The sequence below is a fragment of the Vipera ursinii genome (genome assembly GCF_947247035.1).
Source record: "Vipera ursinii genome assembly, chromosome: Z".
NCBI classification, from domain to species: domain Eukaryota; kingdom Metazoa; phylum Chordata; class Lepidosauria; order Squamata; family Viperidae; genus Vipera; species Vipera ursinii.
In genome coordinates, this window is record NC_139517.1 from 14,649,381 (window position 1) to 14,669,990 (window position 20,610).

At 40.7% G+C, this 20,610-nt stretch overlaps 1 protein-coding gene across 1 annotated transcript; it reads right to left on the reverse strand.

The window, feature by feature from the left end:
- Positions 1 to 8: 8 nt before the first annotated feature.
- Positions 9 to 19,720, reverse strand: IZUMO2 (IZUMO family member 2; the record flags this gene model as incomplete). The annotated part of the gene is made up of 8 exons (XM_083378820.1): positions 9 to 158; positions 788 to 897; positions 6,774 to 6,854; positions 8,348 to 8,368; positions 10,034 to 10,120; positions 10,869 to 10,943; positions 16,968 to 17,149; positions 19,698 to 19,720. The coding sequence occupies 8 exons, from the start codon at positions 19,718 to 19,720 to the stop codon at positions 9 to 11; spliced, it is 729 nt and encodes a 242-aa protein (XP_083234946.1).
- Between the last annotated feature and the right edge of the window lie 890 nt (positions 19,721 to 20,610).

A 20,610-nucleotide genomic window follows, 5' to 3' on the forward strand; every position in this document is an offset into this window, starting at 1 on the left:
GAAGAGGATCAGAAGACAAAATACCAGTCTGTGAGCAAAGGTGTCTTGAAGGTTGTAATGGGATGGTCAGGCTTCCCATTCTGAAGGTCTAAGGGCATCTCAGTCAGCATCACAGCTAAACATAACGATACAGCTGACTTCTCCAGTACACGATTATCCTAGGAGAAAGGCAGAATTAGTGTCTCTCAAAAATCTTCATGCATGGTGCTTGGGGTGCAGTTACTTGTAGTCACCGTTGGTATGGAAGAAAGAAGAGCAACAAAGATGATCAGGGGACTGGAGGCTAAAACTTACAAGGAAGGGTTGCTGGAATTGGGTATGTCTAGTTTAATGAAGAGAAGGACGAGGGGTGATGTGATAGCAGCGTTCCAATATCTCAGGGGCTGCCACAAAGAAGAGGGAGTCAAGCTATTCTCCAAAGCACCTGAAGGCAGGACAAGAAGCAACGGATGGAAACTAACCAAGGAGAGAAGCAACCTAGAACTAAGGAGAAACTTCCTGACAGTTAGAACAATTAATCAGTGGAACAACCTGCCTCCAGAAGCTGTGAATGCTGCAACACTGGAAGTCTTTAAGAAGAGACTGGACAGCCATTTGCCTGAAATGGTGTAGGGTTTCCTGCCTGAGCAGGGGGTTGGACTAGATGAACTCCAAGGTCCCTTCCAACTTATTATTATTATTATTATTATTATTATTATTATTATTATTATTATTATTATTATTATTACAAAAATTGCTTTCTATGGGGACTACAGGCTGTTTGCAATACTTACACGCCTATGATCACCAGGAACAACACTCCGCCCATACACAGGACAATGGCCACTCCAGTCCGAGCGATGTCTGGGTCCACCAAGGGTTTCCCGAAACGAAGGGCCAGACGGTCTTGGTTATCAACTAGAAATAAAGAACCCAGTTTTGGGTTCAAAACAGCAAAATGCAGCCACTTCTCCTTCCCAGAGCTTCTCGTGCTTCCAAAATGGAAGACCCAGATTTCTGCAAAAGCACAGAGTTCAGTTCAGCCCCAGAAAAAAGAACCTTGTGCCAAGACACAAAGGCTCATCTAAATAATAACCAAGGGAGACAAGAGGCCTGCAGCAAAAGAGGATCCTCTGACTAGAAATGGATGGGTACCTCTCTAGGAGATAATTAGATAATCTGGGCCTCCCACAAATGTGGCTGAACTACATCAGGTGCATACAAGTAGCCCTTAATGTACGATCACAATTGAGCCCCAAATTTCTGTGGCTAAGTAAGACTGTTGTTAAAAGTGGACATTTCCCCATGTTACAGCCTTTCTTGCCCCAGTTGTTAAATGAATCACTGCAGTTAGTAAGTTAGTAACACAGGTAATAAGTGAATCTATTTTCCCCATTGACTTTGTCAGAAGGTTGCAAAAGATGATCACATGACTGAAGGATACTGAAACTGTCATAAATATGAGTTAGTTGCCAAGCATCTGAATTTTGATCACATAGCCATGGGGATGCCACAACGGTCGTAAGTGTGAAAAACGGTCATAAGTGGCGTTGTAACTTCAAATGGTCACTAAACGAAATATTGTAAGTCAAGGACAACCTGTATAGTCCAGCCAGTGGTGAGCAGTGCTGGGAATAGGAGTTCAACAACATCCGGAAGGTTCTGGATTTGTTACTCCAACATGGAAATAATAGTGCCCCTCCTGCAGCATTGATGTATAATATTATCAGATAACATGGTGTAGAATCCTTTGAACATCAAAAAGCATTATAAAGTAGTTTGTTCAGACCTGAAGAATTGCAGTCTTTTAATGTGGTCAGATATACTAAGGTGCCTCAAAACCCTCCTTCCAACAATAACTGTGAAAAAAATTATATTGTACACAGTGCTTTTTTTGTAAAAGAAAAAGGTGCCGGAACTCACACATGTCATACAACTTGCCTTGCCCTACCCTACAAGGTTCCATCCGAAAAAGGTGCCGGAACTCCGTTCTGAGCGTTCTATGACAAAAAAAAGCCCTGATTGTACATATAAATGTTCAAGTGTTTAAAATCACTTTGAGCTCTTCCTCATCTGCCTGTAAGTACAGGTAATCTTCAGCTTACCACCACAATTGAGCTGAAAATTTCTGTTGTTAAGTGAGACATATGTTGAATTTTGCTCCATTTTACGACCTTTCTTGCCTCAGTTGTTAAGTGAATCACTGCAGTTGATCAGTTAGTAACCCAGTTGTTAAATGAATCTGGCTTCCCCATTGACTTGTCAGAGGGTCACAAAAGGTGATCACTTGACCCCAGGATACTGCAATGGTCATAAATATGATTTGGTTGCCCAGCGTCCGAATTTTGATCACAGGACCATGGAGATGCTCCAAAGGTCATAACTGAAAAACGGTCACAAGTCACTTTTTTTCAGTGTCGTCGTAACTTTGAAAGGTCACAAAATGAATTGTTGTAAGTCGAGGATTACCTTTACGTCATCATTGTGCCCTGTTAACATTTTTTTTATCACATGTCCAGATGAAACTGCTTTGATACTATAGCTCATTTTATAGTTGCTCCAAATTAGATGCTCCAATTTTAAAATATAGTTCAGCAATTAATACAATTAAAATATAATTCCTGCTGTGGACATGATCTGGTAGTGTGCTGCACTCGCTCGCACTCGCAGCTCTCTGCCCCTGCCTGGCTCACTCACTCTCTCTCACTGCAGTGCTGGCTGCGCGAATCCGATCCGAGCCTCCGGGTCGCCGCCCACTGTGGAGGGGGGGTGCCAGGCGTGCGGTGCGGTGCACGGGTTAGGGGGCGCAAATTACTTGCCTTGCCCCGGGTGCTGACAACCCACGCTACGCCACTGCCTGTTAGTGTCAGGCAAAAGCAACTAGAAGCACTCGGGAAGACTCTTAGCAGGAGTTTTATTGCTAAGTCAGTTATGTTACAAAAATCTTGCCGGACTGACTCCGTTCCCTGGCAACAGCAAGATAAGGCCTCAAGGATTCTGGGGAAAGTCACGTCTGTGCCACATCCTGCAATGCAATTGATCTAAACTCAGTCCCCTCTTAACACCACCCACCAGCCTACTTGGAGATTCCACCACAGTTACCGACTTTAGGCTACTTGGAGCACCTCTCTCTCTCCTGAAATGACCCCAAACTGAAATGATTTTGCCCTGGGCTGTCTGGAATAACCACACTTGGCTTCTACAGAGGTATTTGCTCTTATTAGGCTGACTGGAACCTTCCGGAGCTGGATGGATCTTACATAGGCTCTTGACATACCGTTCTGAAGGAGCCCGAGTAGACTTGTGTTTAAAAAAAAAAAAACACTAGAGAAGGTGATAACTGTGCTACTCAGAAAGTCAGTTTCAACCAGGAATAAGATCCAGAGTTTGCCAGATATACGGTACGTTGCTGATTCTATCAAGAATTAGTAACCACAGGTTTTTGTTGCTTCTGCCATCAAGGGATTCGAGGGAGGAGAACACCCCTTTGTATGTATATGGCATTTTGCCTCCTCCCCAGTTACACCTGAATTCGGTCACTTCATACAATGGAATGTTGTCTGGAGTTGTGGGAGGTAGGGGCTCCTTTGCAGAGAGAGAAAGAAAAAAAAAACCCCAGAGAAGTTGGGAATGTCTGGTAGGCAGGAAGAAGGAAAGGACTCCCTAGCAGTTTACAGAGTATATCTATAGTTATGCAGAAAGTTGCTTTCGTCTGGCAAGATTCTGCCTGTAGGCGAACAACAATAAAACTACTCAGAAGTTCTTGGTTCTTTGGGCATGACCCTCCACTTGCTCAATGCCACTAGAAGACAGGGTTTGCTTTTTATTATTCTCTCCCACTTTGCTGCCCCCCCGCCCCCACCTCTCCTTAGCATCTGTGACCTGTCAAGCTACTTTTGGACATGGGTTTAGTGCTTCTTCAGAAAAGTGCTAGTCTCGTGTTCAGAAGCAGTCCAACTAATGGGTAACAGGCACAGAACATTTCTCATCTGCAACTTGTTAGGTAGACAATTTGAAAGGCGATTATACCACCTACTTTATAAGCACCTATCTTCACTAGCCCAGCCTACTCCATTATACATTAAGGAGGGCAATTGCTGGTTATTTATTTATTTATTTAGCGTATGGCTGGTCACACACAATATTAAAAACATTTCATATTTACAAGTTAAAACAGTTAAAACAATTAAAAAGAAGCAGTCATAAAACCTAAGAGGAAAACAGAAATAACATTTCAGAGTTTGATGTCGAGTTTGGAAATCCAGTCAGTAGCTGCCGTTGTTACGCAGAGGAAGTCCTTGAAATCCCCTGGGTATTTTCTATTAGTGCATTCCCTCGCTATATGTTGGATAGTCTGTCAGGGAGCCCCGCAATCACATTATGCTGAAGATGTTTTCTCCCATTTATACAAAGAATCGGCACACATCCCATGAGTCGTTCTAATTCTATTGTATGTCACCCATATGTGTCGGGGTAAATTGAACCCTGGAGGTATATTATTAGGATTAATATGCTCGAAAATATCTTGGGAGGTATAGCTATTCCATGCTTCCATCCACTTTTGTGTGGTGCTCTGATGTTCGGCTAGCAGCTTAAGTGCTGTAAGGAGTGGTGGATTTCTTGACTTTAGTCGACCTCTTAAAAGAACAGAGGTATAACCATGAATGGATAGAGAGGAGTTTAGCAGGATCTTACTATACTCCCGAATAAGAGCTTCTTGTCGTCGTAAGTGCGGGGGGAGTATGTGGCTAAGAACTGGTAGCCAGTGAATAGCTGTAGATTTTATGCACCCAGTAATTAATCTCATCGTATAGTTAAGCTGAACATCGACAAGTCTTGTCTGTGGGCTGTTTATCCATACAGGTGCGCAATATTCCGCTACAGAGTAGCAAAGCCCAAGGGCTGCGCACCGAAGAGTTGGAGCTGAAGCTCCCCAAGTTGTTCCGCATAGTTTTTGCAGAATGTTGTTTCTGCTGTTAACCTTGGCAGCCAAATTCTGAATATGTTTTTTAAAAGACAGAGTCCTGTCTAGGGTGACCCCCGGATATTTTGGCGTAGCCACATATGGGAGCATATGCTGGTTATTTTTGCTATCAGAGATGACATGGTGCAATGGGAAACAAAGAAAAGGGTATCCACCGATTACTTTACTGAATTGGTTTCCATATTAAAATAAACACAACTCAGCCGATTAATTACTGAAGCAGAATAGGCCTTGTCAATGAGGGCATGGCAATTTATGCGGCCATACTGTTTTGCTATGGCATGCAGAGTAAAGGAAAGCAATTTAAAATGGCAGTCTGGTTATGTCCCAAAACAATTTAAGTGCTGCCCTCTTCTGGTCAAAGCAACACACAAAGAGGCTTTGAACCAAATCCTGGTTTTCAATCATTCTGTCAGATATTTTCTCTTGTGCCTTTAAAACCATCACCTTCTCTAGGCACCTTACAATATCACAAAGCACTATACAACACACCTGTGCGCATACATAAATACATGCAAATAGCAGCGTAAGATAATAACTTATGCATCCTTACAATAGTGGCACTAAAAGAACATTTAAAATGTCACAGGTGAGTCAATTCTCAGGCATCCACAGGTCATGGTTGTCCCAAAGGTGCTTTTCCAAAAGGCAGCTGGACTTTCTTGGGTTTTTTTCTTTGAAAATGTTTTACTTCTCAAAGAAAAAAAAAAGAAAACCCCAAGAAAGCCCAGTTGTCTTTTGGAAAAGCACCTTTGGGACCTGAATTTGGATGCTTGGCAATCAATGCGAATTTATGATGGCTGCCAGCATCCTGTGGTCACATGATCACCCTTTGCAGGTGACCTTCACGGCTGGTTTCCAACGGGCAAAGTCAATGGGGGAACCTACAGGAAGTTGCTGTTATATATTCCGTTCTTGAGGCATTAAGCCAGATGAAGTGTTGAAACAGCAACAGGTTTATTTAACTGATAACAGAAGCAGCCCTAATGGCTGCCATGCAGCTATTTATACTGTTAGCCCAGTGGTGGTGAAGCTATGGCACGCGTGCCACAGGTGGCACGCAGAGCCCTCTCTGTGGACACGCGTGCCGTCGCCCCAGTCCTCGGCCTTCAGCTGGGTTTTATAAAACCTTTTCGCCTCCATGTGCAAAAAAAAGGTTCAATCAATCAATCAATTTCAACTTCTCACAGGAAAAAAAAAAGATCTCACAAAGTTGGAATTGATTGATTGAACTTTTTAGTCCCACCCAGTCTGCTGTTACCACCACAGCCACGCTCACCCAATGGGCCACACCCACCCAATGGGCCACGCCCACCCGGCACCCAATGATTCATATGCGGGTTTGGGGTTGCAGTTTGGGCACTCGGTCTCTAAAAGGTTTGCCATCACTGTGTTAGCCTCTAGGCAGCAACCAATAGCTTTAAAGTAACAGTTTCCCACCCCAAACCTAATTATCAGCCTGGAGACAGCAAGTCTGGCTTCATTAGCAACAAGTTACAAACACAGAATCTAGGTCAGACGTTTAAGCAAGTGATCAGACATTAAACAAGTGATTGAAAGCAGTTAAGGAAACAGTTAAGGCCAATACGTTAGAGTTGCAAGTCATAGTCTTATGATGTGGCACTTAATAACCATGAGTGATTTGGTCAATCACTACAGCTGGGACCGATGCTGTAAGTCAGCATGTCCCTGTCACATTTCACTTGACGACTGCTTCACTTAGTGACACAGTTGCTGTACAAATTGCAGTTGGTCAGTGAAGACTTCTTTTAATAGTCCCTTTCCCACCTTAAATTCCAACTTTACTTACCAAAGCACTGACTTAGTGACAAGCAATAGGCCTGCATTGGGAGGCATCTTCCGCAATTAAATACCTCATATTTCAATGTTGCTGCAACAGGGGGAGGATGAGCAAGGGTATTGGGGGAGAGGGGGTGGATAGAGAAAGAAAGTGGGAGAAATTAACTTTTAAAATCTCCACACAAGGAATGACTAACTCGAGTAACCCTCCTGCTCCCAACCCCAATTCATGCAATAGGTGGGATCAGCTCATGACAATGTATAGGCCAGGGGTCCTCAAACTTGGCCACTTTAAGACTTGTGGACTTCAATTCCCAGAATTCCCCAGCCAGCCACTCCACAAGTCTTAAAGTGGCCAAGTTTCAGGATCCCTGATATAGGCCCAACCAAATGCACAAAGAAAATAAGATAAATTCAGCCTGTACTCTGCCATTTACGGTACTTGGGAAAGGGCTGTGCTGAATTTATGTTATACAAATAGCAGGAGTGTCTGCAGGATGGAGCACAACAGTCAAGATGGCAGCTGCAATCATGGGATTGAAGCTCACCGGTTTTTTATGTGTGGCCATCTTCAAAGAAGAAACACTTTTCCCCTTTCTTTTAATATTTGACATACAGATAATATGCCAAGATTGCTCATAATTTTCTCTTTTGTATGTTTTGCTTATTATCATTTATTAAGAGCTATGGTGGCGCAATGGCTAGAATGCAGTACTGCAGGCTACTTCTGTTGACTGCTGGCTGTCAGAAGATTGGCAGTTCGATCCTGACTGGCTCAAGGTTGACTCTGCCTTCCATCCTTCTGAGGTCGGTAAAATGAGGACCCAGATTGTTGGGGGCCAATAGGCTGACTCTGTAAAACCGCTTAGAGAGGGCTGTAAAGCACTGTGAAGCGATATATAAATCTAAGTGCTAATGCTATTTTTACATCTTTTTTTGTTCGTTTATGATTTGGTTTTGCTGTTTTAAGCAGTTTACAGAGTCAGCCTACTGCCCCCAACAATCTGGGTCCTCATTTTACCGACCTCGGAAAGGTGGAAAGCTGCATCAACCTTGAGCCAGTCAGAACTGAACTGCTGGCAGTCGGCAGAGTTAGCCTGCAATACTGCATTCTAACCACTGTGCCACAACAGCTCTTGATTCCTTCGTCTGACCCATCTAATGGGGCAAACACATAGATACTGCCTTGGGCCAATTCTTCACCTTGTTCAACTTTCCCCAACCTGGTATCCTGTTTTGCGATGATAACCAAAAATATTAGCCATGTAGCCTGGGATTTCTAGAAGTTCCACATTTAAGTGCATCAAGTTTGGGAAACCAAATCTAGCTCATATGGATCAGCTCCCCCTCCTGTTACCCTCCAACAATTCTTTCATCCTTTTGCTGCTCTGTTGTGGTTTGTCACTGTTTGATCCACATGTGTGCAAGATAATTTCCTACACACTTCTGTTTTTTGCCTTGATCCCCCAGGGGCCACCCCTAAGCTTCTCCCAAACCACATCCTCTCTTCTCATTATTCAATCACACTAGCTTTTATCTGGCAGACTCTTGTTCCACCCACCCATTTAAAACCAAGCAACTTACCACATGTGTTTTCATCACAACCTACAAGGAAAGAGATTCCAAAATGAATGCCCATGCCTCCAATATTATATGTAGATTTTTCTTCACATGCAAATTGTTCCCACATTCCCTTCAGTTGCAGCAGCAAATGTTACAGTTCTACAGAACCAAATTATGAAGCTTTTATACCTTTTCAATCTGTGTAGCTATGAAAAATAGCGTGCACAGGTAATCTTCAATTCACAATCATTTGTTTACTGACTGTTCAAAGTTACATCAGCACGAAAAAAGTGACTTATGGCCATTTTTTATGCTTACGACCCATTGCAGTGTCCCCATGGCCATGTGATCAAAATTCAGACACTTGGCAACTGACATGTATTTACGTCCCTGAGTCATGTGATCATCTTTTGTGACTTCTGACAAGCAAAGTCAATGGGGATACCAGATTCACTTAACTGTGTTACTAACTTAACTATAATGATTCACGTAATAACTGTGGCAAGAAAAGTCACTTAACAACTGTCTTGCTTAACAACAGAAATTTTGGGCTCAATTGTGTTCGTAAGCCGAGGACTACCTGTATGTTTGAAAATTTTCATTAAAAACATTCCTAAGTGCCAGGAAATGTCCAGGAAATTCTTCTTGGTGAGAATATTCAGATGGACAACAGCCTCACAGAAGCTCTAAAAGGCACCATCCACGATAAACATTACAAACTGATTTTTAAAAATTTAATTAGTTTAATTAATTCACTGCAAAGTCTAAAGACAGTCTGTTTCCTATATTAATGTTATATTGTATGGATTTTTTTTTCTGCTTGAATGACAGAATAATAATAATTTGTTGATTTTTTTATGCTGTCCAGCTCCCACTAATGCTGGGTGGTTTACAAATTAAAATAATAACAAATGTAGCCCCACTTATTAATTTCTATGCATCACCCATAATTTTAATAATGTAATTCATTTGGATACCACTGATTAATGTTAATTTTAATTTATCTTACTTTCATTTTATATATATATATATATATATATATATATATATATATATATATATATATATATATATAAATAAGGTAAAGGTAAAGGTTCCCCCGCACATGCGTGCTAGTCGTTTCCAACTCTAGGGGCCGGTGCTCATCTCCGTTTCAAAGCCGAAGAGCCAGCGTTTGTCCGAGGACGTCTCCATGGTCATGTGGCCGGCATGACTAGACGCCAAAGGCGCACGGAACGCTGTTACCTTCCCACCGTAGTGGTCCCTATTTTTCTACTTGCATTTTTACGTGCTTTCGAACTGCTAGGTTGGCAGAAGCTGGGACAAGTAACAGGCGCTCACTCTGTTACACGGCACTCGGGATTCGACCCGCCAAACTGCCGATCTTCTGATCGACAAGCTCAGCGTCCTAACCCACTGAGCCACCGCATCCCTTTATATATATATATATATATATATATATATATATATATATATATATATATATATATATATATATATATATATATATATATATATATATATATATAGCTGTTCCTCCTATGGAAGGCTCTGCATAGATGCTCTGTAGCCCATTTTATTGCTACACACACACACACACAAACACACATCCATATCTTCTATTATGGAATAACGAAAGAAAGGACAGGCAAGATTTCCAGATTAGAAAAAAAACTCCTGAAGCAGAAATTAGGAAAGACCCAAAACCTTGTATTTGGTACTTCTTTAAGGCTTTCTTGAGATTCATGGTTGTCTTTGTCCGGAAGTCCACCAATTCTTCCAGCAGATCCTCATCTGCAGAAACACCAAGAATTTATTTCTTTAGAGGGGAAAGACTGGAGAATAGATGATAGATATAGGTAGAAGAGAGAGAGAGAGAGAGAGAGAGAGAGAGAAACAGAAAGAGATATAATAGATAAAGGGATGGATGGATGGATAAATAGATGATAGATAGATAGATAGATAGATAGATAGATAGATAGATAGATAGATAGATAGATATAGATAGATAGATAGATAGATAGATAGATAGATAGATAGATAGATAGAAAGAGAGCGAGAGAGATAAAGAGATAAGAGAGAGACAAACAGATAGAGATATAATAGATAGAGGGATGGATGGATGGATAAATAGATGATAGATAAATAGATAGGTAGATAGACACACACAGAGAGAGAGATAATTAGAGAGAGAGAGAGATGAGAGACAAACAGAGATATGAAAGAGGGATGGATGGGATAAATAGATGATAGATAAATAGATGATTGATAGATGATTGATAGATAGATAGATAGATAGATAGATAGATAGATAGATAGATAGATAGACAGACAGACAGACATAGACAGATGGGTAGATGATGGATGAATGGATGGAAGGATGGATAGTTAGATGATAGATAGATAGATAGATAGATAGATAGATAGATAGATAGATAGATAGATAGATAGACAGACAGATAGATAATGATAGACAGAGATATATAATGGATAAATAGATAGATGATAGAGAAATATGTGTAATCGCTGCTGGGATTCTCACCTGTAAGTTTGGTTTGAAGCAGTTTTTCTGTTGTGACCTTCACCTCTTGGATCAAGGCATCAACCATGGATTTAACTGGGAAGAAGAGAATGAGAGACAGTTGCAATAGATTGTAAAAAAAAATAGATTTTTAAATATTTTTTGTAAAGGTATAGTAAACTTTAGTGGTGGAGGGAACTTTGGGGGGAAACAGTAAGGCTTAGGCAGAGTATATACAAAGGACATGAAAGTAGCTAGGATTCTCAGGGGTATTTTGTTTTTCTTTTAAAATCACAGCAGAGCTACATACGTTTCTTAGACCAAAGGTATACACTTTCTCTGTGTGCGGTGCAAGAAATCTAAATTTAATTTAACTGAGCTTTGCATTTAATTAAAATCACATTAAATTTAAATTAAATTAAAATTAATTAAACATTCAAATTAAATTAAAAATAAATATTCAAATTAAATTATAGTTAAATTAAATTTAAATTAATTCAACATTGAAATTTAATTAAAATTTAATCATTAAAATAAAATTAAAAATGTGTTAAATTAAAATTTAAACTGACAAGTTAAATTAAGTACATTAAAGCATATTAAGTTAATTATTCACCTCCCCTTTATGAATAATTCTCTTTGGTAGAAAATTTTAGAAACCCCCAAATTATTCATCTGTATTTATTCTTTGTGTTGGTGGAGCCATTGTGGACGTCTCCCCCATATCATTTGGGGCGCATGCGGTCTTCGGAGTCTCAGATTGTACACCCTTCACAGAGTTCGCATTTCTTTCCTCAGAACAGTGGAAAATGGCATAACAGTCACAGACAGTGGCGTAGCGTGGGTTGTCAGCACCCGGGGCAAGGCAAGTAATTTGCGCCCCCTAACCTGTGGATTTTAGCACTCGAGTCTCTTCCACTAGATTAGTTAAAGAAACCCTTACCCCCTAAGCACATGTATTGTTTCTTATGAAAATACTGATGTAATTAAAGTAAAATGCATCTAATGCGCCCCCCCAGATGTTGCGCCCGGTGCGGCCGGCCCCCCCTGCACCCCCCACGCTACGCCACTGGTCACAGATATAATAATAATAATAATAATAATAATAATAATAATAATAATAATAATAATAATAATAATAGTGGTAGTAGTAGTAGTTGTTGTTAGTTGCAAAGTCGTGTCTGACTCACTGCGATCCCATTGACAACGTTCCTCCAGGCCTTCCTGTCCTCTACCATCTTCTGGAGTCCATTTAAGCTCACGCCTACTGCTTCAGTGACTCCATCCAGCCACCTCATTCTCTGTCGTCCCCTTCTTCTCTTGCCCTCAACCTTTCCCAGCATGAGGCTCTTCTCCAGTGAGTCCTTCCTTCTCATTAGTTGGCCAAAGTATTTGAGTTTCAACTTCAGGATCTGGCCTTCTAAAAGAGCAGTCAGGGTTGATCTCCTCTAGGACTGACTGGTTTGATCGCCTTGCAGTCCAAGGGACTCACAGGAGTCTTCTCCAGCACCGTAGTTCAAAGGCCTCAATTCTTTGCCACTCAGCCTTTCTTATGGTATTATTGTTGTTGTTGTTATTTTATTATCATCATCATCATCATTATCATCATCTTTTTTTCCCCAATCAGTTTGATGGTACATCTAGAAGAGCTCTTGGCTGAGGCTGGAAAAAAAGCATTTTTCCTATCTTCCCTTAAATCAGCTTAAAGCTGATTTTATCATATGAAGGGATACAATTTTCTTCCCCTATCTTGCCCAGCTTCAAGACATCCAACCTCTTAAAATACTGCTTCTTCCTTAGTTACTTATATCCTACCTTTATTATTTTTACAAATCACTCAAGCCAGTGAACATATCCAATACACTTCCGTTCTATTTGCCCCACAACAACCCTGTGAGGCAAGTTAGGCTGAAGACAGTAACCGGTCCAAGGGCACCCAGCTGGCTTTCATGGCTAAGGCAGGATTTGAACTCACAATTGTTTGCTTTCTAGCTCAGTGCCTTAACCACTAGACCAAACTGGCCGTCCCAAATTGCCCTTTAAAATCTCATCTTTTCAATGAAGCTTCTGGTGTGAATATTAGCCCACCTTAACTCCCAGCTTTGTCAATGTATGTTCCCTCTCCTCCTATATTCCCATTTCTATGTCTCTGCTATATCTATTTTTATGTATTAGATTTTTATCTCACCTTGATTACTTTATAAGTAACTCAAGGCGGTGAACATACAGACTACTTCTTCCTCCTCCTAATTTCCGTGAGTCAAATTTGGGATTCTGAGCAAAACAGTCTGGCCTCATTCTTACAGAATTACCACACGCATATTGGTGGCACCGGAATCATGTCTGTGACTGACGCCTTCAAACAGGATAAGCAAAATTTTCTTCGTGTTATTTTAGAACACCACAAAGAATGTCCTCCCACCACAGCTTTACCTCCTGTTTCCATGAATAATAGAGTCATTGATATAGATGAGAACAGCAGGCAAAGCTGGGGAGGCGGAGTTAAGTGTGTCATCAGTTTAGAGTCCTTGCATTGCCATCAGAGATCCAAGTCCAGCCCATTAATTCCTTATCTCGCGCCAATTTAGTCCTGACTGTTAGTTGACTACATTCTCGTGCATAGGCTTGAATAAATTTTCTGTGCTGCAACTTTACCAATGGTTCTGATTCTTTGTGCCTCACAACATGACTGGAAGGGACCTTGGAGGTTTTCTAGTCCAAGCCCCCTTCCACCTTGCCTTGACCCTAATCCTAAGGCATGATTTGCCCAGACCTACCTGCCCGTTTTCCCTCCCACAGAAAAATCAGCAGCCACAAAACAGGAAAGGACAATTTGTCTTAATGCTGCCAGTTCCATCTCTCATCACAGCAAGGGCTGGGTCCCATTAAGGGAGGAAAGGTTGCCTGTTAGGGTGCTTTAGGCCTACTGAAGTCCCTGAGGACATGGCCGTGATTCATTTATTCGTCCCATGGATTTCAGCACAATTGACTTAGCGGAGCGCCGATCTAGTAATAATTATTTGCAGGGTTGGGGAAAAAAAATAGTTGTGTTGCACAGACACACCCATGTGGGAGACCAAAGAACTGGATGTGGCGGATGCTTTTTTTCATCGGGACTTTTGAATGAGGAATGCTGTTTCCTATTTTTGTTTCTTTGTTTCCATTCCATCTTTATTTTTTATTGGATGTTTTATTGGATTTTGATTTTTATTGGATTTTGATGATTGTAAGCTGCCAAGAGTGTATCAGTTGTGATGGGAAGAAATAAAATAATAAATAGAGAAGCCAGAGCCTGAAACAACCCCCCAGCATGGGTTATTTTATTGGCCCATCTGTAGAGATATTTGTAATACATATCCTTCCCCTTTTACATTAGCAGCCTGGAAGATCTGACAACGCTTATATATTCATCCCTTTTTTTAAAAAAAATTGTCAATTATTTCTAAATCAGGTCGTAGCTAAATACTGTGTAGCTGCTGGAAAAAATAGACACCAGTTGATGAACGGTCTCCCGCATCTGTAACATACTTTTCATACCAACCATTACAAGTGTCTGTATTCTACATTGATTTTAATTATTTTCAGCTATTTTCAGTTATATTGTCACTCTTGGGCCCTTAGTTGTAATAAAGATTCATTCAATGTTGTTGTTGTTAGCTGCGAAGTCGTGTCCGACCCATCGCGACCCCATGGACAATGTTCCTCCAGGCCTTCCTGTCCTCTACCAACTTCTGGAGTCCATTTGCTCACGCCTACTGCTTCAGTGACTCCATCCAGCCACCTCATTCTCTGTCGTCCCCTTCTTCTCTTGCCCTCCACCATTCCCAGCATGAGGCTCTTCTCCAGTGAGTCCTTCCTTCTCATCAGGTGGCCAAAGTATTTGAGTTTCAACTTCAGGATCTGGCCTTCTAAAGAGCAGTCAGGGTTGATCTCCTCTCGGACAGACCGGTTTGATCGCCTTGCAGTCCAAGGGACTCGCAGGAGTCTTCTCCAGCACCATAGTTCAAAGGCCTCAATTCTTTGGCATTCATTCAATATGGTACAGCAATTTTTAAAAAAGATTTGTAAGAGAGTTGACCCCTTTAAAATTAAGACAGGTGATTGTATTTTTTTTATTTATTAGGTTTTTATCCCATCTTTATTACTTTATAAGTAACTCAAGGTAGCAAACATACCTAATATTCCTTCTGTCTTGTTTTCCCCATGGATTGGGCTGAGAGAGAAGGATTGGCCAAAGTTACCCAGCTGTCTTTCATGCCTAAGGCAAAACTAGAACTCACTGTCTCCCAGTTTCTAGTATTGTTAATATTTCTGTAGAAAGAAAGTCTGTTATATTTGTCAGTTTTATTTTTTTCCTTTTGGCACTTTTCATGTGTTTTATCATTCCCTTTCTCTTTCCTTTTATATTAATTTGTATTTTAATGTATGAAGTTGACACTTTAAAGCTATTATAAGAGAGAGAAAGAGAGAGAGAAAGAGAGAGAAAGAGAGAGTTGACTCTGAAATACTGATATAATGGCAGATTATTTTTTTAATGGGGGGAGGACTCTTGCAGTGATGTGGTCTAGCAGAAATCAGACCATTCATGAAGAAAAATAATATATTGAATAATGCATATCAATTTAATAATAATATTTTGAAAAGATTCTTCTAACTAACTGTGTTTCCAGGGGTGAGTCACTAGGTGCAGATTTAAAGTCCCACGGGCAGAAGATCCCCAAATTCAGCATCATAAATTAATGAAATCTTATTTTCTACTTCCTCCATTCCTGTTCCGGATCTTATTTTTAAAAGGGGTGGGATGGAAAAAACTAAGAAACAGAAAACAAAAATGAAGATGTGATGACAGAATTGGAAATCTGGGTTTCAATCCTGGCAGCGTTACTGTTTTTAAGATAATACAATTACAGGTAGTCCTTGACTTATGACCACAACTGAGCCCAAAATTTCTGTTGCTAAGTGAGACAGTTGTTAAGTGAATTTTGTCCCATTTAAAGACCGTTCTTGCCACAGTTGTTAAATAAATCACCGCAGTTGTTAATTTTGTTACACAGTTGTTAAGTGAAACTGGCTTTCCCATTAACTTTGCTTGTCAGAAGGTCGCAAAAGGGGATCACATGACCCCGGGACACTGCAACTCTCATAAATATGAGTCAGTTGCCAAGCTTCTGAATTTTGATCACATAACCGTGGGAATGCTGCAACGGTTGTGTGCAAAATGGTCATAAGTCACTTTTTTCACTGCTGTTGTAACTTTGAACAGTCATTAAATGAACTGTTGTAAGTCGAGGACTACCTGTATGTTGTGTAGGTCGGAAGATATTGTATATCAGCAGTGATGCTACTAGCCAATAGCCCCCATAAGCGCCCAGTGCTACATTTCATAAAGCATTTCGGTAGGCTGAACGTCATTTTCATAGCAGCAAATTGCACCAATGTACAAAAAGACATTTTAATCATTTCTAACACATGATTAAAATGTGTTGAAGCATTAATTTTATTTGTTTATTTAACACATTTTTATAGGTGCCCAACTTATTCCTAGGTGACTTTAGGCGGCTTGCAAAATTTTAAAAATCCGACATATACCGGTAATAAAAATCTATTTTAAAACCCCCACCCCACCTCCATAGCAGCAATAACGCAATCAAAACAGCCATTTCACCATCTCTACTTGCAGTCCCCAGGACCACTGACCAAACCATTGTTTGTAGGCCTTTCAGAAAAACAGCTGGGTGGGAGCCTACCGTCCCTCAGGGAGAATGATGTTCCATAGAGAAGGGGCCGCCACTGAAAAGGCCCTTTTTTGTGGTCCCACCAGATGTATATTTCTAATTGATGGGACCTGTAACATACCTTGTCTTCCCATCCTGGTGAGCCAGATGGATAAAATAGACAAGAGGCAGTCCTTCAAACAGCCTTTAAAACAGAGATGTCCAATCCTGACAACTGTATAACTTGTGGACTTCAATTCCCAGAATTCAGCACGCTTGGCTAGGGAATTCTGGGAGTTGAAGTCTACAAGTCTTACAGTTGCCAAGGCAACTGGACACTTACTTTAAATGAACAAAGGCCCAGAGGGCAGGGATGACCTGTAGGCAAAGGATTACAGAGTTGTACCTGCCAATCCCGAAAACTGGCTAGTGGCATAATGTACAAAGAAATGCCCCTCAAGGCCTTTCAGGAGGACTTCAGCCCGTGTCTTCAAGCGAGTGTCCCGTATCTTTTTTGGAACTATGTCAGTCCGGAGCTTAGCTATATTGCTCTTAAACACTGGGTCACATTGTAAGCAAGCCCAGATCCTGGTGGGAATGAATACCAGGAACAACAGAGAAGAAAATCCTAGGAGCGGCATGGCTAAATGTGAGCTAAAGGAATCGGGGGATCACAAAGTTCTGCTAAGCATGACATCAGAATGGCATAAGCAGAACATTATCAACTGAATCATAAGATTCTGCTCAGGCAATTGGCCAATACAGATAGTCCTTGACTTACGACCTCAGTTGGAACCAGAATTTCTGTTGATAAGCAAGGGGATTTTATGACCTCTTTTGCCACGGTTGCTAAGTGAAACAGGGCAACTGATAAGTGAATCACATAGACGTTACTCAAAACCAGCTTCCCCCATTGCCTTTACGTGTCAGAAGGAAAGGAAGGAAACGTGTGGTAATCACGACACCTCGGGATGCTGCAACTGTCGTAAATATGTGCCAGTTGCCAGGTATCTGAATTTTGATCACATGACCATGGGGAAGCTGGGATGGTTGTAAGCGTGAGGACCAGTTGTAAATCACTTTTTTCAGTGACATTGTAACTTTGAATAGTCGCTAAACAAATGGCTGTAAGCTTTTACGTTCTTCTTCAAAGAAAGAGCCTAGGCCAGGGGTAGGCAACCTTGGCTCTTTTATGACTCATGGACTTCAACTCCCAGAATTCCTGAGCCAGCATGGCTCAGCTTGGAAACTCTCCCTTTCCCCTCAGCATGGCTGGCTCAGGAATTCTGGGAGTTGAAGTCCATGAGTCATAAAAGAGCCAAGGTAGCCTACCCCTGGCCTAGGCAGCTCCCAGCTTAGGTCAGCTTCTTCCATTTGTACCTAAGCTGCCTGCACTGATGCCCCACAGATGTTCTAGGACTGCAACTCCCAGAATTCCCTGGCAGCATGGCCTGGCTAAAGAATCTTGGATGTTGTAGTCCGAACAAGTTTGGAAGTTATTGAACGGGAAAGCAGCGACACGTTTCCCCAGTCATATTTTATAAACAAAGACATTATTTATTTTTAGTATCTATTAAGACCTTGCATTATTTTTCCTCCACTGCTAAGCTAATATTTACATTTATAAAAGCTCTTAAAACACTTTGCAGAGAGATTAATGGTATGGCAATCCTTGCTCTCAGATTTATAATTTATAATTGTAGACAGAGGAAGGGAACTTTGAAGGCTGGGCTCCACATTTAGAAATTTGAGTTCTTTAGAAATGTTATTCTTGTATGGATGTGCAAAGGTAAACTTTAGAGGAATTTTCCACTTGCTTGTATAAATGACCAAATGTGGATTAGCCAGTGTGATTTTTAAAATTGTTTGTGTGAAATTGACTATATAATCTTGCTTGTATTGTAGGTAGGATAAGCCTTTTCTGCTTCACATGCTCCAAAACTGTTCTTACAACAACACCCAAATTCCTCAACAGACAGGAGTAAAGAGAAATATGTAGGCAGCTGAGTCTAACATATTTTGCATGAAAAGATGGGGATTGCTGGAATAGAATAGCACTTCATCACAATTCAAACGATCAGTCCAATTATGTTCTTCTGAAAGGTATTCTAATCCCAAATGGGGTGGAAATATTTGTGGAATGTATTGATGTCTTTTGTTAATTTAATTTACCCTTCCCAGATTCAAAAATAACTCAGAAACTGACATTTGCTATGTAAGTCACAAGTCATATTGATTACCTCACTACACACCTTTAGGATAAACACAACGACATTATTCATCATTAATTAAACAGTAGATATTTGCTTTGCATCTCCCTGTGTTAACATTCTGCTTATGTAATTAATACACCCTTACGCATTGTATCAGAAATTATAACTCTTGTGTAAAAACTATATAAAGCCCTCTCTGAAAGCTAAAATCACCAACTGTAGATATTGCCCAACTGCCAAGAAACCAACCAGATTCATATATACTGTCCTAAGCCATGGCCTGATTAATAAATAATTATTCTCTACGACAGGGGTCTTCAAACTTGGCCCTTTTATGACTTGTGGAGTTCAACTCCCAGAATTTCTCAGCCAGCATGCCTGCCTGAGGAATTCTGGGAGGTGAAGTCCACAAGTCATAAAAGGGCCAGGTTTGAAGACCCCTGCTCTACAATGACCTACACTTAAGACCACTCAGAAATTTTAACTGGTTCAGAATGCAGTGGAGTGAGCAATGGCGGGCTTGTCTCAGAATGCTCACTTGACACTCCAGCTTCACGCACTTCACTGGTTGCTAGTGTGTAGGTTTATGGGTGTGATTCAAGGTGCTGGTTGTCAAATGTCTGTGGAGATTCTCAGTCATGCAGGTCATAGCTGTCTCAAAGGTGCTTTTTCAAAAGGCAACTGGACTGTGTGTTTTTTTGAGGAGGATATTTTGCTTCTCATCCAAGAAGCTTCATCAATTCTGGCCTGGCTTTTTGCATGAGCCAGAACCAATAAAGCTTCTTGGATGAGTAGCAAAATGACTTCTTCTTCCTCAGAAAAAAACAACAGTCCAGCTGCCTTTTGAAAAAGCACCTTTGTGTGCTGGTTCTCAACTATAAAACCCTACACGAAATATGGTCGTTATTTGAGGGACCACCTACCTCTCATGGTTTCTCCTGGCCATTATGAACCAACAGAGTGGATATATTCCAGGTCCCCTTGATTAAACAGTGTCATCTTTCCGTCTTCTGGAATGAAGTCCTCTTGAAATCCAGATGGCTCCCAGCCTGATGACATTCCAGTAACTTTAAAGACGTGGCTGTTTTCCCAGGCCTTGGGGTAAGGTGGCTGAAAGCTCTTGTTTGACATATGTTTGACATATGTTGTATATGTTTTGGTTGGATGTCTGGATTTTCCATCTCATTTATTTACTTTATTGTATTTTATTTCCTTATTGTAGTTCTATCATGTTTTGTTTATCTGGTAAGCTGCCCAGAGACAGTTTGAAGTTGAATAGTGCCAAAATCAAATAAATAAATTTTATTAGAGACTGGGACTAGCAATACAAAATTCTTACTCAGGGCAATTATTTCTTCTCTTGAATATGCAAATAAAATTAACATTAATGCTGTGGAATGCATTTTAATAAGTTAATAAGAATTACTCAGTCAAAGCAACTCAAATCTTTATTACAGCCACAAGGCTTTTTGGCCTTTTAGTTAAGATCAAATACAGACGTATTCAAACTGTCTAACACATAAAGACTAAAAGTTAAATGGACTGCTTACTTCCTTCTGTTCCAGAGAAACACAATATTTTGGGAAATATTGTGTGTATGTGTATGTGTGTGTGAGAGAGAGAAAAAAATACATCTTTCTCAGTACTGTAATACTGGACATCATGTTTGTTTTTCTGAATTCTCTGATATAATCATTGCTTTAGTCAATACTTTCTCAAGTCTCCTTGAGGCCTATGCTACCTAAGTCTTTCCAGGATGAGGTTTCAGGAGTTAAAAAGAGAGAGCAAAGAAAAGAGAATTGGATGAATTAGTAGCAGCTTCTCCTAGGGAAGACT